The sequence below is a fragment of the Camelus ferus genome, chromosome 10, assembly GCF_009834535.1.
Source record: "Camelus ferus isolate YT-003-E chromosome 10, BCGSAC_Cfer_1.0, whole genome shotgun sequence".
NCBI lineage: Eukaryota > Metazoa > Chordata > Mammalia > Artiodactyla > Camelidae > Camelus > Camelus ferus.
This window is the reverse complement of record NC_045705.1, coordinates 64,235,862-64,261,808: the sequence shown is the minus strand read 5'-3', so window position 1 is coordinate 64,261,808 and position 25,947 is coordinate 64,235,862. Positions and strand designations below refer to the sequence as shown.

Below are 25,947 nucleotides of genomic sequence, written 5' to 3'. Positions count from 1 at the left end.
CCGCAGGTTCCTGGGCCTTCAAGCGCCGGGACCGCTCCCGCGGCGTTCGGGCACGCGCTCCCCGCGCCCCGCGCGCCCCCGCCGTTTGCTGCGCGCCCCTCCGCCCTTCGGGGGCGCAGTTCCTCACCGCGCTGCGCCCAGGGCCCCGGACTCCGTGGCTCCGCCGACTCGGGGGAGCTGGCCTGGGGCGTCGCCCTCTGGGAGGCCCTGGGACCCGCGGGGCGGCAGCAGCGGGATGGGCCTGAGCCCCGCCGCCGGGGGCGATTGCGGGCGCCGCTTCCCTAGGTTCCCCCGGCCCCGCCTCAAAGCCGCGTCGAGAACCGCGAGTATTCGGCCAAATGACAGTCAGCCTGCTCCGGGACATTCAGCTGTGCCCCAGTCGGGTCGCCACAGGAATGAGGCTCCCCTCCACCGAGCCACCACGCCCCGGCCTGGAACCCCCCTGGATCGTTCCCCCTGTCCCAGCCGGCCATCGGACCCCCAGCAAGGTCACCACAGTTTCTTTCAACCCTCCTTGCAGATACTTGGTCATTGTGCGAAATGCCTGTAGCCGAAATGAATGATGATTTCGGAATGATCTTTCGTTATTAATTTAACTGAAGCGAGCCAGGCATCCAGTGACTCGGGTATTTGCCTTCCTAGTGTATTTCGGGTGGACATGGGGCAGACGTGGCAGCTGCCGGGCAGGTAGGCTGAACAACAGCTCTAGCTTGGCAGAAGCTTCTGCAGTTGGGTGTAGCCCCAGGGTTCTGCCATCTTCGGTAGTGGCAACTCACACTTCGTCCCCTCCCCTGTTCTGTCTCTGGGAATTCCAGAGTCTCTCTTTCCCAGAGGAACTGGGCCCCCTCCAGGATGGTCGCACCCCCATAGCCCCCCTTCATCCAAAAGTTTATTGAGGGCTGATCAGGAGCCAGGTTCGGTTCTAGACAGGAGCTCCCACCTTCGCAGAGCTGTTGAGGTGCTCGCTCCAACTCTCCTTTCACAGGGTTCACGCTCCAGAGAAGGCAATTGTGGTTTAAAGAAATTTTTTTTCTCTTGAATTAGAAGACTCTATGGGCTCTCACGCGTTGGTCCAGCTCATGCCCAAGCAGCCACAGCCGGGCACGTTAGAACAGAGCAGAAGCAGCGTCCAGCAAGGGTAAGATTCTTTCTTTGTATGGAAGGACTGAGCTTTGGGGTGGTTAGAAGCTTTTGAAGAACCACCTTTGATGGCAATTCTGTAAAACAAATCCTGAGTTAGTTTCTATGTGAGCCAGCCTACTACTAACCAGTCGGCAGAAAGCTGGTGTGCTCCTCCTGGTAATAACAGCTGGAGACCAAGTCTGGGAAGGGCTGGTGGGAGGCTGCCTTGTAGCATTTTCTAGCCACAGGGCCATTGTCCAGATCCTCAGAACAGAATCACTTTACAAGGGTGCTTACAAGATGTATATTTTTATTTTTAAAATTTATTTATGTATTTAGTTTACAATATCATTTTTTAAAAATTGAAGTGTATTTGATGTATAATATTATGTTATAGGTATACAATACAGTAATTCACAATTTTTAAAGGTTATACTCCATTTCTAGTTATCATGAAATATTAGCTATACTCCCATGTTGTGCAATACATCCTTGTAGCTTATTTTATACCCGATAGTTTGTACCTCTTAATCTTCCACCTCCATACTGCCCTGCCCCTTTCCCTCTCCCCACTGGTAACCACTAGTTCCTTCTCTACATCTTTGAGTCTGTTTCCTTTCTGTTATACTCACTAGTTTGCTGTATTTTTTTAGATTCCACATGTAAGTGCTATCTTACAGTACTTGTCTTTATCTGACTTATTTCACTTAGCATAATGCCCTCCAAGTCCATCCATGCTATACACCAGAAGCTAATGCAACAGTTTAAATCAACTATACTTCAATTAAAAAGCATTTTAAAAGTATTTTAACTATATGATCCCAAACTTTATGTAGGGAGAAGCCTATGGTTAACCTGGAGCCCACGCCCAACCAGAGGAGAGCAGAGTGGAACTCGACCCGGAAGCCTGGCAGTGCAGGCAGGTTAACAAAGCAAGCCGCGGAGGTGGGTATCGCGAGAATTCTCAGACCGGGAACGCCGTCAGTTTCCTGGTGACTTACCTACATAGAATGTGGCGGGTCGAATTGTACACTGATTTGGGATGTTGTTTACGCCTTTTTAATTGTTTAAACACAGATTTATAGAGCTGTTTATTGAGCTTTACTGAGGTATAACTGACGTACAATAAATCGCATTATATTCAGAATGTACAGTAGGATATGTTTTGACATACGTGTACACCCATGAAAACACCAGTCAAGATAATGAACACCTCCATCATTCTTGAAGCTTTCTTTTTTCCCCCTCTGTAAATCCCTCCCTCTTTCCACTTCCATCCCCAAGCAATGACTTGATCTGCCTTCTGTCATTATGTGTTAGTTTGTGCTTACTAGAGACTTATACACATGGAATCATGTTGTACGAACTCGTTTTTTTAAACAAATTTCCCCGCACCTAACAGAGGCACTGGGGATTGAACCGAGGACCTTGTGCACGTCAAGCATGCATGCTGCCACTGAGCCATACCTCCCCCAACTCCTGTATGTGCTTTTTGGTGGGTCTCCTTTCACATAATTTCACATAATTATTTTGAGTTACATGCACATTGTTGCATGTTATCAACAATTTATTCCTTTTTGTTACTGAGCAGTATTCCACTGTATATCCGGATATGCTACTATTTGTTTAGCCATTCACCTGTTGATGGGCATTTGGGTTGTTTCCAGTGTCTGGCTGTTACAAATAAAGCTGCTATGAACATTTGTGTACAAGCCTTTGTAGAGACATACATTCCTTTTGGGTAAATACCTAGGAATATAGTGGCTAGATCATAAAGTAGATGTGTGTTTAACTTACTGTTTTCCAAAGCAGTTGTGCCATTTTACATTCCCACCAGCAGTGTGGGAGAGTTCCAGTTCCTCCACGTCTTCATCAGCATCTGGTATGGTTGATCTCTTTAATTTTAGCTATCTTAATAGATATGTCGTTACCTCATTGTGGTTTCACTTTGCATTTCCCTAACAATGTTGAACATTACTTGCCTTCCATATATATATATACAAACACACACACATATGTACGCACACACACACACATACACACACACACATATATATATTCTTTAATGAAGTGTCCAAATCTTTTGCTCTTTTTTTCTCTTGGTTTACATGTTTGAGAGTTCTTCAGAAATTCTGTATACAAGTACTTCATCAGTAGTTGTATACAGTAGTTCAAGAGTACTTGTAATATTTTTCTCTTGGTCTGTGGTTTGTGTTTTCATTTACTTAGCAATAATATCTTTTGAAGAATAAAAAACTGTTAACTTTGATGAAGTCCAGTTTATAAGTTTTTCTTTTATGAATTGTGCCTTTGGTGCTGTTATCTGAGAAATCTTCGCCTGAACCAAGCTCACAAAGATTTTCTACTGTTTTCTACTAGATATTATAAAGTTTTAGCTTTTACATTTTACATTTACATGTTTGATACATATTGAGTTAATTTTTGTATATGGTACAATGAATAGGTCAATGTTGGCTTGTTTTTTTCCCCCTTATGGATATCCTGTTCCAAAATGATTTGGTGAGAAGACTGTCCTTTTCCCACTGAGTTGCCTTTGAACCTTGTAAAATCCCAGTTATCCATGGTACCTGTGGGTCCTTTTCTGGGCTATTTTGTTCCATTGATCCTATTTGTCTAATGTGAGGCCAATACCACACTATCCTGATTACTACAGTTTATAGTAACTCTTGAAATCAAGAATGTTGGCCCTCCAACTTTGTTATTCTTTTTCAAAGTTCTTTTAGCTATCCTAGATTCTACAAAAAGCCTGCTGAGATTTTGATTGGAATCTCATCAAATCTTTTAGAGAATTGGATTCTTCACAATATTGAATCTCCTGACCCATGATCAGGTGTTTTATTTATTTAGGTCTTCCTTAATTTCTCTCAGCAAAGCTTTGTAAGTTTCAGCTTACAGATCTTACACATCTTTTTTGAAAGTATTTCATATTTTTTGATACTATTGACATGGTATTTAAACATTTTTAAATGAAATGAATATTGACAATTTTGAAAATTTAAAGTGAAAAAAAATTCCAGTTTCTAATTTTCTGTTAGAAATACAATTGGCTTTTGTGTACTTTTCTTGTATCCTTCAACCTTATTTCCTGACATTTACTTTTGTAACTTTTCGGGGTAGATTCCATCGAGCTTTTGACATATCATGTCATCTATACAGATAGTTTCACTTTTTCCTTTCCAATCTGATGCCTTCATTTATTTTTGTCTTAAGCAGTACTAGCCCGAATCTTCAGTACAATGTTTAATAGAATTGGTGGCAGCAGACATCTTCCTCTAATTCCTTAACTTAGAGGGAAAGTATTCAGTCTTTACTGTTTAGTATAATGTACACTGTAGGTTTTTCATAGACAGTTTTGTTAAGTTAGGAAAGTTCCCTTCTCAGAACATTTCTCAGTTTGTTGAGAGTGTTTTGTTCTGAAAAAAAAAAACTAGCACTAGCCATTAAAGTTTAGCAAATGCTTTTTCTATGCCTATTGAGATGACCATGTGGTTTTTCTTTTTCAGTTTGAATTGTATTGATTGGCGTTCAGATATTATAACAATCTTGCAGTCCTGGGGGGAAAACCACATGTGGGCATGATGTATGACCCTTTTTATATATTGTTTGATGCAATTTACAATATTGTGCTGTGACGTTTTGCATTATGTTCATAAAGGATACTTCTTGTAGTTGTCTGGTTTGGTATTAAGGTAATGCAAGCACAGTAGAATGGATTTGAAAGTATTCTTACTCTATAGTACTCTTGTGTAGAACTGGTAATATTTTTTCCTTTAATGTTTGGTAGAATTTACCAGCAAAGCCATCTGGGCCTGGAGTTTTCTTTGTGGAAAGGGTTTTAACTACAAAATCAGTTTCCTTCATAGACATAGGGATAGTCACATTATGTATCTCTTCCTGTGTGAGCTTTGATAGTTTGTGTCATCTACCATCTGCACACACTACCCATAAAGTAGTCTGCCCCAACCCAGCACCATCGTGTCACCCCATTTATTGCCTTAATTATATAGTCATTTTGCTTATTGATTATCTGTCTCTTTGCAAAAGTGGGCAGAGCACTTGTCAACCTGACTCATTGCTGTATTTCCAGTGCTTCAAATAGTAAGTTCTTGATAAATATTTGTTGATTGAGTACATTTGGAATAAAACCATCATATCCACTGCAAAGTATTAGATGGGATAAAAGCATCATGTTCATTGCAAAAGGTTAGACAATAAATTCACCATGACAGATTCATAACAGAGTAATTAGGAGTGGTGCGCTCCACTGGGGCACATAATAATCTTTAGACATTTGTAAAATGTTCTTTTGTAAAGACAACATCGTTGCTCTCTTAGAAGTTCTACTAAGGACCCATTGAACAGCCAGTAAGTGACAGAGTTGGGATTTGAACCAGGTCTCCTGGCAGCAAACCCTGTCTTCTTGCCATGACTCGGTAGCTGTCTGCCATTCTAACCCACAGTCTTTCTTTTGTGTTGTGTCATCGTTTGAGGCTCTGGGTTTAATTTCTGAGGCATCATCTGGGTTGGGGTCAGAGCTGGAAGTGAAGTTCCTAATACCTGTATCGTGGTGATTCTCTTCTGCTGCTAGCTTTCCACATCCGTTCCAATGCCTGGTCAGGGATTGACCCAACAGTCTGTGTGTTCAACACACAACACAAGCCTAGGGACTTGTGGAATTCAAAATAATGCTCTTACTTTGTGATTTTGCTCCTGCCTCCCTGCCACATGCCACAGGCAGGAACAAGCCCTCCACCCACTTCCCTGCACCACATCTGTCAGGGTTATAAGACTTTCAGAAGCTGTTATTATCCAGGGACCTTCTGAAAGCCTGGTTTTTCTAAACAGGTGCCTATTTCTGGGAGAAGAGCCAGAGTTGGGCTGCCTAGCCTGTGCAAAGGAAATAAATAGCTGATGGATGGAGGATTGTGAAGTAACATCTTATTCCAAAGAGAGAAAAAGGGCAGAGAAACTTTAATCTGGATTTCAAGACTGGAGCATCAGCTGGGACTGGAGGTCACCCTGGAGGATGCAGACAGGTTCCTTGAAGTTCATGAAATGCTGGGGAGAGGGTAAAGTCAAGGCAAAAGGAAGGATGGGACCTGGGGAAAGCCTCCAGCATGGCTGCAACCTTGGCTGCCCATAGAGTCGCCCCAGGAGCTCTCAAAGCTCTGTTTCCCTGGCCACACTCCAGATCAATCTCAATTTTTAAAAGCTCTGCAAGCAATTTCCATCTGCAATCAAGGTTGAGACCCAAAGCTCAATACAATCAGTTTACAGTGGGAGAAACTTCAGCAAGAGAGCAAGTAACTCTAGGTGACTATAAAGTCTGTTGTGAATCCTATGAAGTTTTTCACTTTCTACCTCTATCCAGTGGCAATACTGCAGGTGAAAAGTATTAAAGAAGTAAAGAAAACTCCTTAGAATTCTAAAGTCTACCCCTCCAATCCCAGAACCTTCTGTCTCAAAGCTTATTCAACATCCTCAATGATCAGCACTTGTTTTCTTTTGATTGTTTTTTTCTGGCTGAGACTAGCATCACCATGAATCATATCGTCTTCCTGCTGGCAGTTATTCCAGAAAATTACAGCAGGAATATTGATTGATTGATTGATTGATTGAATATTGTTCTTATCGATAGGTATGACCCAGCCAGGTGGAGTGGGAAGTAATTGGCTATTTTGTTGGTAGGGAGTGGGCACACAGCGGGGACTGCTTGCTCCTAGGAAGGATGTATATGACTGTCTGCTGAGCTCGGCAGACTTTGAGAGACCTGCCTTCTACGAGATGCTCTGGTTGGAGTGTACATGCCATTGGTCAAGGCTCTAGGTATTCGAGTTTGTGCTTAATAGAGTGAGATGCAGTCGGGAGTTGGCTCAAGGGTAACCTAAGTGTCCTCTGGGTGCCCCTCTGGACTGACTCAGCAAACCCTGCCCCACAACGTTACCATCATCACCACCCTTTCCACGCTGATTGGTGCCAGAAATAGAGTCTGACTGATTTGAGTTCTTGCACCTGCAGGAGCTATTGTTATTGTTCATCCTTTGTCCATGGTCCTTTCTTTCCCCTGTGCCTCGTGTATTAATGGTTTTAGGTTACTGTATCAGAAAGGATGGACCCATGGGCTTTCTTGTGTCATATGTATATTAGAGCAGAAATACACTCACCTAGTGCATTTGTCCCTTTAAAGATATTAGGCTTAATATGTTCTCTTTCCCTCTCAGTACCTATTGTCCAAAAGGGGAAAACAATTAGGAAAACTATGAATCAAAGATTGATATATACCAAGGTTTAAATTAAAGGTAGTTTAACTGTTTTCCTGTGTCAGCCCATGTAGGTATTGAACTAGATTTAGTTTTTAAAAAAATGAGTTTTGGGGTGGGGAGGGTCTAGCTCAGTGGTAGAGTGCATGCTTAGCAAGCATGAGGTCCTGGCTTCAATCCTTAATACCTCTGTTAAAAAATAAGGAAAGAAATAAATAAAACCTATAAAAATTATTTTAAAAATGTTTGAAATTCAGTCTTCCCTAAGAACATTTTAAAATGTTGCTGTGATCTCTTCTGGTTTTTTCAAGACAGAGGCATTTGCTTAAAGTGATGTATTCTTCTTTGTATTTGAATCACAATGAGGATCCTATTAATTTGCTGATTGTTTCCTTTTAATCTTCTTCAAAGGATGAGAAAGATCCCCTCTCTGCTCTTTCCCTCTCTTTGCTTCCCTCTTATCTGTGTCCTGGACCCACTACTCCTGGTCCTCCACATCCATCTACCGTCACCACATCACTTCTTTGTGTCTGTGCCATTGTTTATGTGCTGTCTTCCAAACCCTTAGCTCTCACCCTCCTCGATATATTACCACCCTCCAGATTTTAGGGCGGGACACAGCCACATCTTTTCCCCTGGGCCTATGATAAAAGAAAATGAAGTTCAGAAGTCCAGTTTCAAGTTCCCTGCGGTGTAATCCACTTTCCAGATGAGAAGCCTGGGGCGCCCTCTAGTGGGTACTCGATGGCTATTGTATTTTCTCTTTAGAGGGAGGAGCTGGTTTAGACAGGGGGCCTGTGAAATCCCGGTTCTGGTCCTATCTCTGCCACTGACTTGCTGTAGGACCTTGGACAAAGCACTTCATCTTTCTTGGCCTCAATTCCTTCCATGTAATATAATAGTGTAGGTGGTCTGCTCTGTTCCCTGTAAAAACTCACCCCCTCAATGGGCAAGACTTCTGGAATGGCTAACTGAAGATCTCAGAAATCTCCCCAGAAAGCAAAAATAAAACTGGACAAAACCATCAAAGGCAACCATTTCAAGACTCTGAAATTTGACCAAAGACATACAATAAGTTGATAAGCGTTATATCCAGAAGGTCTACTGAATCTTGGAATCTTTGAACAGCAGAAGTCTAGTGTTTTAGCAAGCCCCTTCCTCCCACCTCCTCCAGCTCTATTGTGGGGAAGTTGTACCTAGGTGGTTGGGACATGCCAGGAGGACTGGTAGTGGCATCAGAGGGCAACTTTATTTGGAGCAGTGTGGAAAAATATGTGCTCAGGGATGTCACTGAAAACAATAATTATATCAGTGACAAAAATCATAGAAGGCCAAACAAAATTGCAGTTAGTCTGAGGTTGCAGTACTGACTGGGACAAGTGATAGACTTGATATTTAATATGGAAATCCAGGTAATGAGACAGCTAAAGAGGGTCTAGTAAAGCTGCCACATCTGGTGGTCTGAAAGGGATGCACAAGTCCGCACATACAAACAGGAGAGACTGGAAGGGCCTGAGCAAGTCTCTAGTTCCTGGAGAAATGCAAAGCCTTGTGAATGCAGAAAGTGAAAGCTGGGAAGGACTTAAAATTTTTTTTTGGGGGGGGTAGGTAATCAGGTTTGTTTGTTTGTTTTAATGGAGGTACTGGGGATTAAACCTATGACCTTGTGCATGCTAGGCATGTTATCTACCACTGAACTATACCCTCCCCCCTAACACTTTTAAACTTTAGAAGCTTGAATGAATTCTCCAAATCACACAGAGCTCCACAGGCAAAGGGTGATGCCTTACTGGCCCAAGATGTGGCTCCACCTCTGATCACTCACTGACTGACCATTATGCTATGATGGTCCAGGAAGCCAGGCTTAAAAATAAGAGCAAGAAACAACAACAACAGCAACTGAAGTTGATACAGGGAAACAGACATCACAGAATTAGTCCAGGCAAGTGTCTAAACAGACAAATAAACAACCTAATAAACAAACAAACAGCAACTACCACCAGCCCCGGGGGGAATCAGAATCCACACAGTTGAAAGACAGACACAAAGAGAAAAATCTTGAAAGCAACAAGAGAAAAAAGACTCCTCATGTATAAGGGAACCATAGTGAAATTTATCGCTGACTTTTCATCAGAAACAATGGCGGCCAGAAAGCAGTGGGATAGCGGATGGAAAGTGCAGAAAGAATAAAAAGCTGTCAATCAAAAACCCTATATCCAATTAACTAGCTTTCAAAAACAGAAGTGAAATAAAGATAGTCTCAGATAAATGAAGACTGATAGAATATGTTGCTGGAATGCTTGCTTTGCAAAAAAATAGCAAAGAAAGTTCTCCAGGCTGAAAGGAAGTCACACCAGATAGTAACTAATCCACAGGATGAAATGCAAAGCACCTGTAAAGGTAATTACATAGGTTATTATTATAAAAGTGTATAAATATATATATTTAAACCTTTATTCTAGCTAATTTTAAAGACAATTTTATGAAACAATAATTATAAAATTCTATTGCTGGTCTTCTAACATGCAAAGATGTAATAAATATAACTTTAATGGCAGAAGAAAGGGATGCTGAAATGGAGCTATATTGGATCAACGATAGGACTCCACATAGTACCTTGAATCAACAGAGAGAAATGTGAATCAATTAAATGGTCCAAAAAATGAAGAGATCATCTGACTTGAAACTTCAGGATCCAATTATAAGCCATCTACAAAAGGGAGACTTTCAATTCAAGGTCATAAATAGGTTGGAAGTAAAAGGATGTAAAAAAAATGCAAACAGTAACTGTAGCTGGAGTGGTTATACTAATATTAAACAACATAGACTTTAAGAGAAAAAATATTATTAGAAAAGGAGAGAAACATTTCACAATGATAAGGGGTTAGTTCATGAGGAAGTTGTAACAATTATAAACATATACACACTTAACAACATAACCTCAAAATTCATGAACTGAAAGCTGAGAGAAAAAGTCAATCCAGAAATCATCATCATCATCATCATCATCATCATCATCATCATCATCATCATCATCATCATCATTATCATCATCATCATAGGACTTAAATACTTCAGTCTCAGTACTGGATAGAACAACCAGACAAAAAAATCTGTGAGCATATAGAAGATTTGAACAATATTGACTAACTCGGCCTAACTGATGTTTACAGAATATTCCATTCAATACTAGCAAGCATGAATATTCCCCAGGATAGACCACATTCTAGGCCATAAAGCAATTCTCAGCAGATTTAAAGGGATTGAAGTCATATAAAATATTTCTTTGTTCACATGAAATTAAAAGTTCATAGCAGAATGAAATCTGGGAAGTCTATGAGCATTTGGAAGCAACTTATTTCTAAATAACCCATGGGTAAAAGAAAAAATAGAGAAATTAGAAGATACTTTTGAGTTGAATGAAAGTGAAAACAGAATATATCAAATTTTATGAGATGCAGTTAAAGCAGTGCTTAGCAAGATTTAATATAGGCTATAAATGCCTGTATGAAAGAAAAAGGAAGATTCCAAATTAATATACCAAATTTCTGCCTCAAGAAAACAGAAAAAGGAAAGCAAACTAAACCCAAAGCAAGTAGAAAGAAGGAAATAGTAAATGTTAGAACAGAGATCAGTGAAGTAGAAAAAGGAAATAAATAGAGAAAATTAACTGAAGCCATATGTTGGTTCTTTGAGAAGATAAACAAAATTGACAAAACTTTAGCTACATCGATCAAGAACTAAGGGAGGGAACTCAAACTACCAAAATCAGGAATGAAAGGGGGCTCACTACCAACCTCACAGAAATTAACAGGATAGTTAAGGAATACTGTGAACAGCCTATGCTAACAAATTGGAAAACCCACACGAACAAATTCCTAGAAAGACACAAACTACAAAACTGACTCAGGACTAACTACAAAAGCTGAATAGACCTACAAGGAGTAAATTAAACTAGTAAATGAAAATCTTTTCACAAGGAAGTACTCAGGCCCAGATGGCTTCACTTGAGATTTCAGCTATACATTTAAAGAAGAAAAATTACCAGTCCCTCACAAACTCTTTCCCAAAGTGTTACTGAACCAAACTTGGGTCTGCTTGCCTGTGTGCAGTAAAGCCAAGCTACTGACATTGGGTTGTGGTGAAGGAAAGTGCAGTGTTTGTTGTAAGGAAACGTACAAAGAGTCTGGGACAGCTTGTTCTCAGAAAGCCCAAACTCGATGGGTTTCAGCAAAGCATTTTTAAAAATTGAAGTGTAGTTGATTTACAATGTTGTGTTAGTTTCTGGTGTGGAGCATAGTGATTCAGTTATACATATATATATTCTTTTTCATTATAGGTTATTACAAGATATTGAATGTATTCCCTGTGCTATACAGTAGGAACTTATTGTTTATCTATTTTATATATAGTAGTTTTTATCTGTGAATCCCAAACTTTTAATTTATCCCTCCCCTATTTTCCCCTTTGGTAACCATTTGCAGCAACATGGATGGACCTAGAGATGATCATACCAAGTGAAGTAAGACAGAGAAAGACAGATATCATATGATATCACTTATATGTGGAATCTAAAAAAATGGTACAAATGAACTTATTTACAAAACAGAAGGACACTCAGACATAGACAGCAAAGCATTTTTTAAGGCTAGGCGAGAGAGGAGGGGTCACAGGGTATGTAATCAGCTTGTGCATAGTTCTCTGGTTGATGGGGAGGTAACAGGGCTGTGTCACAGGGGTTAACGTTACCAATTCTTTGGCTCCAGTAGGTCTCATGGTCATCAAGGAGTTTATTTCTTCCACTTGGTGGGGGTTTTAGCATCTGTAAAACAGCTCAGGAAATGTGCATCAGATACTATTATCCAGGTACTTCAGAGAGGAGCTAAAGCAGAGGGTATGGTGGAGGAGGGGATCTGTCCCGGGAAGTCCCCCCCGTAGGGTCCTGCTCGGTTACAAAAACAGAGGAGGGAGTGCTTCCTAACTCACTGTAACTCCAACATTACCCTGATACTAAAGTCAGGCGAGGGAAAGAACTACAGGCTAACATCTCATGAACATAGACGGAAGAAGCTATACTATAATCTATTATCAATGCAAAACACTTAATTCAGCAGCATATGAAAAGGAGCGTGCCTCATGACAAGGTGAGATTTATGTCAGGATTTCAAGTTTGGTGCAGCCCGCCAGCCCAAACCTGAACCTGCAGGAGAGCCCCTTCCTCTTGCAGTGTCCCTCCAGCGCCCCCTATTGAAATAGCTCAACATGGTGCTCAGTTTCAAGGAGAAATGCATACAAAACAAGGAGAAATGCTTACAGAATGTGTGTACCATATATACACGGAAGGTGCATTCAGGGCTGTCACAGTCGGCCTTGGTGGCTTTGATAAGGGGGGTGATAGCAGGAGTTGGCGGCTCCTTTGGCCCTTTGTATGAAGAGAGATTTTTGCAGCCTGTGTTTCTGTAAAGTGATGAAACGAAGTATCTTCAGGCTGAGCTCTAGCTGATCCCCAAACAGGGTCTCTGGAGTTCCTTGAGCATGTGCAGTCTCTTTATTTTACTTTTTTTTTTTTTTTTCCATCACAGGGCAAACCAAGACCCAGACCCGGAGACCTGATTGAGATTTTTCGAATTGGCTATGAGCACTGGGCCATCTATGTGGAAGATGACTGTGTGGTCCACCTGGCTCCCCCGAGTAAGGGTGGATACTCTATTGAAATACTGATATTGCTGTTAGCAAAGTAAAAAGAGGACGGTTAATCATGTGTTCCTCAGCTGCCGCCTTATTTTAGTGATAGAACGCCCTGAAGCGTTACTGGACCTTAATTTACCATGTGATAGAGCTTGGTCTCTGTCTCCCCCAAAGCACTGAATGTCTAGCTCTAAGGCAGATGCAGGTGTAAGGAGTGTCCCTAAGTTTCCTGACCACCGAGACCACCTTTCTTTTACAATAGAGACTTAAGATCTGGAGCCTTTGTTTTGTAATGACAACAGTTAAATATCCTTCCTCTGTTTCTGAGGATTCTCTGGGAGGGGTGCAGACGCTCCGTGTTCTGGTTGTCACTTTTTTTCCTATTTGTCCCCAAATGTTGCTTCCTGATCGCCTTTGGCACCTCCACCCTCACCTTGTCTCCCTACCCTTCCACCCCCTCCCAGGCCACGCCACCCTCAGTGTGGACAGCCTCCTCTCATTTCTCCAGGCAGCGTTAACATAGGGCTGAGGTTATACTGATGACTAATTAAATTGTGGTGGACATGTGATGGGGGCAGAGGCAGTGAGAGTAGAAGATGACAGCACAGAATGTGAAACAATTTCAAATTGGACAAATTGGACCATGGATCACGTGGTTGCCTTAGGTTATAGGACCTAGGGGAGCCAGGAGAAGGGGAGGTGGGGGGCTCCCTTGTGTAATCTTTGATGCCTTTTGGGTTTTGCATCCTGTGCAAGTACTGTCCATTCAAGATTGAACAGGGGTGGGTATAGCTGAGGGGTAAGAGTGCCTGCTTGGCATGCAGGAGGTCCTGAGTTTAATCTCCAGTACCTCCGTTAAAATAAATAAATAAACCTAATTACCTTCCCCACAAGACAAACAAGACTGATTTATAGAATGGCACTGTTACCAAAGGCCTGGCCACATGTTGTTCAGGGCTCTCAGCCCTGCATCCCATCCCCCTCTGGTGGCCCAGCCTCTCACTTTGCTGGGACCTTCCCGCAGAGCAGAGTCCCTCTCTGTCTCGGGGCCCACGTGAAGAATGGAAAATTGCTTCACATTACCTTCATCTCCACCTCTCCTTTCCAGACTAAGTCCAGGAGCGTCCCTCTTGTATAACCAAAGAGTTATACAAGTTAACAGTGATGTCCCCACCATCCCCATCAGATCTTCCTCTAAAAATGAGTTCTGCTACCTTTGTTCCTAAAAGCTGAATTGCCGACTGCCAGCTTTTGTAAAATCAGCAGTCTTCAAGTAAGAAAGGAATAAGGGACATTTGTATGTCCATACGGTTGTAGCAGAAAAACAGTCCTAGTATTAAATTACCACCTACCTGGCCTTGGGCAGCTTCCCGACCCTCTCTGAGGCTCTATCTCCTCTTAGGACTGAATATGATAATCTAGCAGATTTCAATGTTTCCCTTTTCACAGCTGTGGAAACATGTTTTCAAACAAACCCTTAATGAGAATCCCAATACTTGAGAGAAGGGCAGAGTGGCTCTGGGTGGAGGCTGGTTGGAGGGGGACCCAGCCAGAGACCTGTCTGCTTGGCTTCACCTGTGCCCCTGCAGTGGCCACGGCAGGAGGGCTGTCATGGCCCCATCGGATACCTGGGAGCTGACTGTTACATGTAAGGGTGCTTATCCCACGTTTGTGATGATTACTGAAGTCTGGTTAGGAAAGCAAGACTCCAGTTCCAGGACTTGGTCAGGTCAGTGCACCGAATGGAGCTTGGGCCACACCGTAAGGGACTAACGGAGTTTTATGAGAAAGAGATTGCAGTGGTGTTGAAAGTGGGAAGTGCGGAAAGCAGGGCAGAAGGCTTCTTGTGGAAGCTGGTCCTTTGCAGTTCATTAGTCCAACTTCCCATCCTCTGCCATGCCTTTTAGAGACGGTGAAACCGGGGCTCCAAGAGAAGCCACTTACCCAGCTCTGGGGTGAGCCAGTGCTCTGCCCTGCTGCCCCTCACAGCTTCCCAACTTTGCCTTGTCTTCGGCCTCCAGGTGAGGAATTTGAGGCCGGCAGCATCACTTCTGTCTTCAGCAGCCGGGCGGTGGTGAAATACAGTCGCCTGGAGGACGTGCTGCACGGCTGCCCCTGGAAGGTCAACAACAAGCTGGATGCGACGTACCTGCCGCTGCCTGTGGACAAGATCATCCAGCGGACGAAAAAGATGATCAACAAGATCGTGCAGTACAGCCTGATCGATGGGAACTGCGAGCATTTCGTCAACGACCTCAGATACGGCGTGCCCAGGAGCCAGCAGGTGTGGCGTCCCCCTCCCCCTCCGGACGAGGGGTCTCGCCGGGCGTCCTCGGGGCTTGTCTGCCGCATCAGGGGCCCAATGGTGATGGATCCATGTTTTTGTATTTGTTGTGCTCGTGGGACCTCCCATGACTAGAGGACTTGATGCTTCAGGAGGTATTTTTGCCTCTACTGACCCATGGAGGAGTCCAGGAGGCACTGAGCCGTAGTAAGACCCCTGGGGGGAGTCCCTGCTCAGCCACTAATTCCCTTGTTCTCCTTGTCAAGGCACTTCATTTCTGAGACTGTTAAAAGCTGAGGTAGATATTCAGTGCTGAAGCCGCAAATCAGCAACCTCCTGGTGACATCTGGTCCACAGACATGCTTTGCTTGGATAACTAGTTTTTGTTTTTATGTTTCTGTTTTAGTTTGAATGGCTTGCCAGCATTTAAAAAATACATAGAAATTTTATATAAAAAGATCTGGATTCCCAGCCTTACTTCAACAACCAATTGATCAGGCCACTGGGCCTGTGTTCCAGCTTGCTGACACACTGGGGGGCCGAGTCGGGGCTCCCCCTTGAGATGGGGTGCAGGGGTAGGTGTGGCACCTGCCGGCTTCACCCACACAACCTGCCTGGTCTGTGGGCATTTGAGTTTGGGATCCCTCCCTCCACCATAAAGGGCGGTGATAAGTTAAGTATGGTACGATACATGTGAGAGAGCTTTGGAAGCCCAGATTTCTGTGACAATTTGGACTTTACTAAGACCCCATAAGATGAGTGGAGGAAGTGTTTATTGTCACCTTTTCAATAGATTAAGAAATCAAAAATTAAAGGGGAGCATCATTTTTTTATGTTCTTTTCTATGTTTCTTATGTTTCCATAACCTACGGGACTCAGATCCCAATACTGGTCTCCCGACTGTCACTGCTCTCGTCTCTCAGTGGGGGTTAGCAGGCCTCGCACTCCCTCGCTCCCCCTTCTGCTCTCTGCATCTGCCTCCGAGCCTACCTTCCATTCTTGGGAGAACTTGCTCTCGTGCTCGGGGCTTGGTGGGCTCTGGGATGAGGGATGTCCCACCTCATGGGCATTTGTGCAGGGAAAGAAGACTGCGAGGGATCAGGGAAACTGTAAGAGGTCCTCCTAAGGAGACCGGGCCCTGCATGCCTGAGACCCGAGCCCAGATCTAAGTGCAAACATTAAATCACTCTGTGGACTCTGTCCAAGTGAGTTCCCCTCCCCGGCTCTCAGATTCCCTGTATGTAGAATCAGGGGTTCAGTGGCTGTGCCCCTCTGAGCCCCACACCAGAGGCAGACCTTGGGCTGAATGGCTCTGAGGGAGGAAGGGGCCTAGGAGCCCTGGGAGAAAGGGCTCGAGCCTGCCTCCGATGTCCACCTCAGGCCATCCTGGCTTCCCCAGCTCTCCCATGGCTCTAGGATCTTTGGGAATATAGGGTGGCTTCCTCCTGGGCAGGCCAGTTCCTGAAGGGGAGTGGTGAGGTAGGGGCGGGGCAGGGCGCGAGCCTAGGGGCCTCACTGCACGTCCTACCAACTAGTCTGCTTCACAGGTGGAGCACGTGCTGATGGAAGGTGCCAAGGCTGCAGGAGCGGTGATTTCGGCCGTGGTGGACAGCATGAGACCCAAACCAGCAACTGCCTGAAGGTGCCGAAAACTCCAGGCAGAGGAAGAGCGCCTGATGTCGGCCAAGGGAAAGGGCCTCCTTTCCTCCCCTGCCTTCCTCTCTTAGTGGCCCCATGTAAGACAACTGTGGGCTTCCTGAAGAATCTAGAATGTACCCAATTACCCCTCCAGAAATACATCCAATATATGTTCTCACAGACCCCTGGACTCTCAGGGTGGGAAGAACCTGGTATTTATTACACATCTGTTAGGCACCAGGCCCTGAGGAAGGCACTTCACATACTTCATTTTACTCTCTGTGTAGGAAGGGGCCTTGCTTCTTTCTTAGGCTGAACCTAATCTGTGATGCTTGAAGCATCCTGGAATCCTCTGCTTGAACATTCCCAGTAACGAAGAACTCTTTTCAGAAGTTTTTTTTTTTTTTTTTAACTTGCCCTTTCAGACCACAGTGAGGTTCAAGGGAGGAAGCCTTGAAGGAAACCTGTAACTTGTTCCTGAGGGTCCCTCTCGGCCTTATCTAGAAACACCTTTCCCAAGAAATATTTTCATTTAAAAATTATACATCAGCTTTATTCTTTATTGTCTAAAAAACACTCCCAATTTAACGTATAATCCACAAGACCATTTATCTTGCATTTCTGCCTTATAAGCACCAGAAAACCTGAAATTTCTAATCTCCACTGAATTTCGGATGAATATTTAAAATAATTTAATCAATGGACCTCTGTGAATGAGGGAGAGGAAGGGGCGACTTTTGTGCTTCGAAGAATGTTGGCAGGATGGAAGACCTCAGATGACAGCTGGAGATTGTTAGTGCCAGCCAAGAGCTGAAACCACCCAGGGAATCCAGGGAAGGGCTCTCAAAATGCCTGGGACATATGAAGAATGTGGAAAAGAGCAGGATGGAACCTCCAGAGCGTCTCACGTAAGATTTGTTAGATCTCCTGTTTGGAGGAGATAGACCTTCAGTGAAACCGTTCACTTTCTCCAACTCTGTTCTTAGCAGTCCAAACTTGACCGCCTCTTCCTGTTTCCTAGATGCTGGAGTCTGGTGTGTGTGTGTGTGTGTATGTCTTTGATTGTCTTCCCTCTGCCCTTCCTGACTGGCCTCTCTGCTTTTGCACAGCAGTGACAGGTGCTGGTGGATCGAGCATGCGCTCATTTCTGCAAATCATGACTAGGGTAAAGCCACGGCCCCTAGTTCCTGTAATCACCTTGCCCAACCAGCTCAGATCACTTGAGTTCCCAATACCCTTCCCTTCAGGGTCTTTATTCATTATACGGTCTAGGTTGAGACTTCCCTTGGAGCAGAACCCAAGCACTAGGAATTTTTATTTTATACATTTTAGCTTTGAATTAACTCAGTCATGTATTAGTAAACTTTTTGATCTGAAGATCGCTTTGAACTCATAGACCTTATTAATCATTAATCAAATGAACCAGGTGCTGTTTTGTTGCTGAAAGATCAGCCCCGGTCCCTGACAAGCCAAATAACTCACAGACCGGGTCTTGGAGCTTAGAAGAGAAGAGGCAGCTTTATTACTTTGCTGGGCAAAGGGGACTCACAGCAGGCTAGTGCCTTAAAAACTGTGAACCCACCTTGGGGAGGCGGTGGGGTGGTTATACAGCCATAGCTCAAACAATAGAGCACTGATAACAATCAACAGAATCATTTTCTCATCAGAAGACTTAGAGTGGCGTTATGATGCCTCCAGGCAACCAATTCTATAGAGGCTATCGGTTGTCACTTTTTCGATCTTTTTATCTCGTAAGGACTCAAGGTGTGGTCTTCTTGGTATTTGGCCTACTTTGTAAGGTTACAGTTCTGTGACCTTCTCCCTGGAGATCGACTCAGAGACCAAGAATGAGTATAGCTTTTGATTACTGGAATAACGTAGAAACAGTAAGATCAATAGCTTTAGTTTTAACAGTGGGCCTGGAGCTGTGAGTAGCAACCGGTCAGTCAGGGCAAGCTTAAGAATAAGCAATCTGTTAGCCTAAGTGTGGTCATTTTATTAATCCTCCTTCAGTTTGATTAACAAACAACTCTCCCATGCCAGGGAGTGTTTAGTAACTTCTAAATAAAGCACTTGCCTATCTCTTGCTTCTGTTTGGGACAGAAAGACACTCCCCTGGGGCCTTTCTGGTTTGTACATTTCAGAGTGTCTGCCACCTGCCAAGCCCTGTCTCCCCACACCATTGTCTGGACCCACGAACAGTTCTGAGTCAGCTGGGGGGACGTAAGACACAGTGGAGCGAGGGGTGGAGACCCCCTGCCGGACAGTGTTCTCCCCCTGCTTCCAAGCTGTCCATAAAGTCGTGAGCTCTGGAATGCGCACCTCACACTCTGCAGATGAGGAGGGGAGGGTTTCTTAAAGTGTTACTAAAAAAATCTGTAGCGATTCCTGCATTCTAGGGTAAAAACAACTCTGTTTTGAGTGGGACCCCTTGGGTGAGCCTTTCTCGTCCTGTAGTTAAAAGGCACGTTCCTACCCACCGTTGGAGCAAGGATCCTAAAGGAGAGTCATCTGAATGCAAATATTTCTGAGATGTTAAATACTGGTCCTTTGTTTGTGTTCTTATTTTTTTTAATTCCTTTTCACCTTGAGGGGAGGAGGATGGGCACATGCGGGCAGTGGTGACATCGGTTCACTTGGCACATCATGTGGAACAGGGAACACGAATGTACTGTGTTCCTTAGTGGTAGGGAGGCCCCGTCTAAGAGACCCAGGGGCCAGCAGGTGCCCCACGCAGCCCAGCTCTTTTGCTGAGTGATAGAAATGCTGACTTCTGGAAACCCTGAATAACCTCTGCAGAGATTATTGTGCCGAGAAGGGCATCTGGTTTTGCTGGCCAGGAGTGGGAGACAGGGAGGGGAAACCATGCCCGTCAGGTGTGCCATCTGACACAAGGGGAATGAACTCTACCTCTGGGGCAGCCGGCCAGAGGCCAAGAGGAGAAATGGACAGGGGGGACCCTGGGGGCAGAGGTAAGCTGCTCCTAGGCTCCTAGTTTTGTTTTTGTCTTATGCTTAGAATCACCTTTTGTTAATCCTCAAGCCTTGTATTAGCTGTGTTTAGGGAACAAAGGAGGGGACTGGCGTGCATGGTTTGTGGCACCCAAGAGGGCTGCAGCTTCAGAGAGAAGAGGCTCTGGGCCCACCAGAGGGAGTCCCTTGGAAGCAAGCAGACCGCTCCATGCTGGAATGCGCACCCCACATTGCTTGACATTCCATGTTGATGTCCTCTAGAACACTCTGGGACAGAACTGGATTTCCTGCAGTCACACGGGAGGGGAGCTTGGTCAAAAACAAGACTTTAAAGGGAAGGACGACTGTTGAATCTGCAGGACCGGGATGATTGTATCACACATAGTCAAGCGCAACATAAGGGATGTTGGATACACTGCATGCTAATGATAACAGACCATTCTGACCCCTCACTGCTTCTGCGGAAACTTCTTTTTTTTGCTTTAGCAGAGCAATACCTGGCAGCACAAACTCTCAGAAGGCTCTTTGAGCCCCTCAAAGTTCTGTTCTCTTGAAGTGTCTGTTCCCAGTGCCTTCAAAGCCAACCAGCCAACCATCCACTGGGCAGACGCTTTAACGAGAAGGCAACTATTTGTGAGTCCCGTGCTGTTTCTTGGCACAGAGAAAGTGTTTTTTTCCTCGAATATTGGTAGATATTAAAAAAATGTCCATTTGCTAGGCTAAGTAGAAAAAGATTAATTTTTATGTGTGTTTTCTGAAAGACTGCTCAAAGTTCAACTTCAAGGTTAAAGCCTATTTACATTTGTAGCAACATGGCAAGGGGAGAGGGTAGCTTGTAAATGAGTAATTTTGGGTTCTTCTAGTTTCGTTTCAAAAGAAGGGCATTTGAAAGGCAATCATTTTGTTGCCGAGTCCAAACTCACTCTTCTTGCCTCACGACAGGCCAATAAATCGGGAGACGAGGTGTTGGGGCAAGGACTAGTGACTTTATTTGGAAAGCCAGGCCAATAAATCGGGAGACGAGGTGTTGGGGCAAGGACTAGTGACTTTATTCAGAAAGCCGGCAGACCGAGAGGAGAGAACCATCCTGCTCTAGTTAGAGTACAGGGGTCCTTTTATACAAAAAATAAGGGAGGGGGTGTGGTTGATCGATGTAATTTTCTTGCTGCAGGCACTCTTTGTTCTTGCAGCCATCCCTCTGGGCTAGGTCATGGTGTCCCTGTAAACCTCCAACAAAACAAAGGTTATTCTCTACTACAATTTGAGGCCAGAGGTTCCTAAGCTTTCTATCTTGCAGCAAGATGGCTCCCCAACCTTTGCTTGAGCCCATTAGCCATGACCAGGGTGTCAGGGAGACATTCTGAGTCAGAAAGACAGGGAACTCTGGCTTCGGTGGATTTTCCAGAGCAGTGGCTTCTGTGCTTTGCATCAGTGGCAGAACCCTTCCTCAGGCATAATATCACTGATGTATGAAAGAGGGGAAAATGGAGCAGCTCTGGGTGGAGCAGGGCCCAGAGCTTCACTCCAGCAGCCTGCAGGGTGTCTGCTAGACCTGAAGTTCTTGCTGACATGCCCCACCAACAGTTAATGAGAGTAAAGTAATACTGACAGCGACAGCAGTGACATTCTCTGAGCATTCATGCTGCGCCAGGCACTTTTTAAAATGCTTTTGGACCTTCAGTGGCCCCGTGGCACCACATGTTCATTCCAGCTTCAGTGGACCCTGTCAACAGACTGCACCCACCCAGCTTTCTCCGGTGCTTTAACTGGGTCAATGTTTATAGCAGTAATGTCTCCACTTGGCAGAATAAGCCCACTGAGATCAAGAGCTGCTTTATAATGAGCCCAGAGATAAATACAGGAAGAGGGTATCTAAGGCTCCAAGATGGTTAATGAAAAAGGCAATTTGGGCAGGGGCAAAAGGCTCCTCCTTGTCCACATCGTCCACGGGGCTCACAACAGATGCAGAGCCAATTGCATATAACCCTAGTACCAGTCATTGGCTGTTGGGTGAGTAGTAACATATTAATGAGTAGGCTAAACTTTTGAGCTGATCTGTGACACCTTGGGGACAGAAGGTCCCTTCAGGGTACAGATGCTGAATTGTGATTGCCTTCATGTTGTGTCACTCGTAGAGCTGAAGCAACGAGGTGTGTCGTCTTTCCGGGAGATGGTAGGAGAAAACTCAATTCTGGGAGGAACTAGGGAGCCATGGAAAAGGCTGGTCGGTGCCAATCAGCCTTTTAGGACTGATGTTCACGGAGCTGTCAACCTGTGGCTGCAGGAGAGCTTGCCCAAATGCTGAATCCCATCGGGAGGGCAGCTCTGGGGTCTTAGGGAGCCCATCGAAGCAGAAGCAGTCTTCACCACCATCTCAGCTCAGGGAAATAGAGCAAGATGTTTCAGTGTGTCTCACTCACATGCAGACACAGTATGTATGTTCTTCCATACCTCTATACTCTGTGGGTGGCTGTTCGGGGAAGTCCTGGAACTTCACAAGGCACTGGGAAAACGGTGCTCTGATTACTGCTTGTACGTCATGAAACTGCCTTTGGGAGGGGGGTTGCTCACACTCAGGACCACTACTCTGCCAGGCTGGGTCTGCAAGGGGTGGGTGGGGGAGGCTCATCAAACCTTGTTCAGTAAGAACGTTACTCAGACTCTAAACATGAGGACCTGGCCAGGTACATAATATTAAGAAAGGTGTGGACATTGGAAAGTCATAAAAAAATAACGCATTAACAACAAACAAGGAGTCAGTGTGGCTGAGTTAAAGGCAAAGAAGGAAAGATTAATGAGAGATGAGTTTAGGAAGGTAACAGTAACCCAGATAATTTAAAACTCCTTCCAATTTTCTATTGCCATGGGTTTCCTGTGTATCAAATCATAATACATTTCATTAACTAACCCCAAGTAGAATGTGTTAAATAACAATATAGTAACAGAAATAATAATAAAATGGCTTAAAAAATAAGCAAAATTAAAAAGAGAAAAGTGTGGAAAGAAGGTTATATGGTATGGTGATCTAGCATCCCCCAAATATAGGGAAATAACCTGTTAGAGACGTCTTGAAGTCTCATCTCTCTAGATAGTCCCTGAGCCGCAATTAGACTTGTGTTAGGATTCTCTTAGTTGCAGGGAACAGAACACTTAACAAAATTGCTTAAGCAAAGTGAGGAACTTACTGGTTTCAATGACTGTCAAATCCTAGAGTAGAAAAGAGTACAGCTGGATTTAGCTGATGATCATAACACAAGCTTCAAAATAACATGATAGACCAGGTCTCCAGAACCATGTGATCATCATGGATTAGGAAGTGAAGGAGTTGAGTGGGCAGAAACAGCAAATGACCACGCCTTCTGACCTTAGGTCTTGCTCGTTAAGACCCAAAACATGCTCTGATGCACAGAAGCTGATCGTTTTGTCCAGACTCATGGCTGCGATTCCTTAGAGAAGGTTTATATGTAGTGAGACACATGGGTAGCACTTGTTAACAGATGTTCCCCATTCGATTATTCCATAGGAAATGTGTGTTTTGGGGTATATAGCTTTTGTGATTTTAGTTCAATTCAGCATTGTTGAAAATCTATTGCTACAGATTAGGCTTTCTGGAAAACAGACTCTGAGGTGGAGGTTTGTGGGCAGACATTTACTGGAGGAAATGGAGGAAGCAGGTGGGGGTGGAGGGAGAAGGTGACCCGTGATGCAGTCCCAGCAGAGGTCTAGCCAGCTTAAAGGGCGCTCTGGAGCTGGGATGGCTTTATAGAGTTGTCCTGCCAAAGGGTCATTCCTTTTCACCTCTCCATTTGTTAGTCTGTGACTGCAGGCTGCCAAGCACGAGGGGGTGACCTTCCCAGAGAGGGACTCAGTGGGGAGCTGTCAGCCATCACCACTCCTAGCAGTTGGGGAAATTCGCCCCTCGGTCTGGAAGACAGTGGGGGCTGGGCAGCACACCACACAACACTTTCCACCACACTTACCATTTTCTGGGTGCTGTGTTAGTTTCTGGAGACTCAATGATAGAGATTCCTTGAGAAATTAAGCCTCTGGAGGAGACACCAATAGACTAGAAAACCACAGGGCTGCCTATTCTCCACATATGTCAATATGATTCTGTTGGCAAATATGAAAATGATTTCCATTTTAGGGGTGTTTGGATTTTAATCACCAATGTAAAAGTTGCAGCTGGGGCTTTCTTGACAGCTAGGTAACTAGGTTGTTGCAAAAATGTAATTTAGAAAAGAAATATAACTTCACTTCCACTTGGAGTCCCAACAGATGGCATTGGTAAACTCAGTCATTTCAGGTTTAAACAGAGTCATTTCAGAGTATTTTATTCTCTTTCTTTTGCCCAAGGACAGTACTTAAGTGACATGTGGGGAATGTGGAGTCCGGACTTCCGCTCCCCTCTGTCCTATGCTTGTACCTGCCCCCATCGAACTCATCCTGTCACAGGCTGTGACTGTCCCTCTACCTGGCATCTTGCTGAAGAGCCTGCAGTTCTGTTCATTTCCCACAGGCTCAGTTCAAATTGCTGCTGAACCAAACTTGGGTCTGCTTGTCCACGTGCAGTAAAGCCAATCTATTGACACCGGGTTGTGGTGAAAGAAAGGGCAGCATTTATTGCAGGACACCAAGCAAGGAGTTCACAGGCAAGCAGACTCAGGTTTGGTTCGGTAACAGTACCACTTTCCACCAGGGTGCATCGTCCCCAAAACTCTGAAACTCCTTCAAGCCATCAGCCCCCTCCTCCCTGAACTAAAATATAGTTGATGTGTATATCATGTTAGTTTCAGGTATACGACGTAGTGATTTGACATTTGCATACATCATGAACTGACTGGCACGATGTCAGGCAACCATCTGTCGCCACAAAAAGTTATTACAATAGTACTGACCATACTCCTTAATGCCGTATATTACATCCTTGTGGCTTATTTATTTTATAACTGGAAGTTTGTAACTCTTAATCCACTTCATTTATTTCAGGCCATCAGTTCTTAGTTTTAGCTGTTCTCTTGGCCTGGAGAGGCTTGGGTCCACTATCACGCCCTTTCTGGCAGGTAGCCACTTTTACTCTTCTGTTTCCTCACCTTTGCGGCAGGAGAGCATCTAGACGAGAATGCAGTTGACTGACAAAAGTTTCCACTGGGAGTGGGGTACAGCTTCCTTCTGCTCTCATTTCCCCAATCTCAGGAGAACGGAACCTAGCGTGTATGTCACCTGCAATGAATCATGTAAATCCTTTATCCTCTGCATATCAAAATTATTTTCAGTATTAATCATGAAATAAAACTACTACTACTAATAATAAAAATATACAGTGAAAAAAATGTAAACTTCAGATACTTAACCATGCAACTAAAACAATAAAGTAAAATAAATGTTACAAATCACAACTATTTATTTATTCAAAAGTTTTTATTCTCCCTTTCAGTGTGAACTTTGGTCCTTTGCTTACATATTTAAATATAAAATACAACATTAAAATATTCTATCAGGCTGTCCCGTAAGCAAATTTAAAAAAAGGAACGTTAGCAGTTCTAAATTGTGCCACTGAGATAATATTTTGTTTTCTTAATTTTTTTCTTTAGTTTTAAAAGTTACTCACTTAAAAACTGTACATTTCAATTTACAAACATTATTCAAATTCAGTGAAATATTTTATATATAGAATGAAATGTTCACTCACTGAACAAAAGTTTACATCTCACAGTTTTCTTGTTTTACTGTTCTAGATTTTAAACACAGATGAAACTCCAAGTGACCACATAAAATGACACAGTGGAAGTCATCCAAGTTCTGGTTCTTTATCTTTCCAATTACTGTACTTTTATTGTTTAGTTTGAATCCACAATTTAAAGGCAGGAGTATGTCATACCAGAGGGACTGGAGATATAATAGTGTCCTAAGTGAGCTGGTAAGATTCTGAAACCTCATGAACTTGTTCTTGAGATGAATG

General features: G+C 43.9%; 1 protein-coding gene across 5 annotated transcripts; it reads left to right on the top strand.

Annotated features, from left to right (window-relative positions):
• The first annotated feature begins 83 nt into the window (after positions 1-83).
• On the top strand, positions 84-19,557 carry PLAAT5 (phospholipase A and acyltransferase 5). 5 transcript variants are annotated; one of them, XM_014565062.2, is made up of 6 exons: positions 84-488; positions 1,045-1,138; positions 1,959-2,067; positions 12,986-13,094; positions 15,113-15,375; positions 16,923-19,557. In XM_014565062.2, exons 1-6 carry the CDS (start codon positions 236-238, stop codon positions 17,013-17,015), a joined length of 921 nt encoding a protein of 306 aa, XP_014420548.1. In that variant the 5' UTR covers positions 84-235; the 3' UTR covers positions 17,016-19,557. The 5 variants fall into 5 exon arrangements, with proteins under 5 accessions (XP_014420548.1, XP_032345539.1, XP_032345538.1 ...); XM_032489648.1 differs by having other exon boundaries at positions 12,986-13,100; XM_032489647.1 differs by lacking the exon at positions 16,923-19,557 and having other exon boundaries at positions 1,048-1,138; positions 12,986-13,100; positions 15,113-16,208.
• The last annotated feature ends 6,390 nt before the right edge of the window (positions 19,558-25,947 follow it).

Bases quoted from the DNA above. Each gene is read 5' to 3' on its own strand.
- PLAAT5 (XM_032489646.1), top strand. From the start codon at position 236: ATGGGCCTGAGCCCCGCCGCCGGGGGCGATTGCGGGCGCCGCTTCCCT. The intron at 2,068-12,985 runs GTGGGTATCGCG...TTTCCATCACAG, and splicing joins TAACAAAGCAAGCCGCGGAG to GGCAAACCAAGACCCAGACC. The intron at 13,101-15,112 runs GTGGATACTCTA...TTCGGCCTCCAG, and splicing joins CCTGGCTCCCCCGAGTAAGG to GTGAGGAATTTGAGGCCGGC.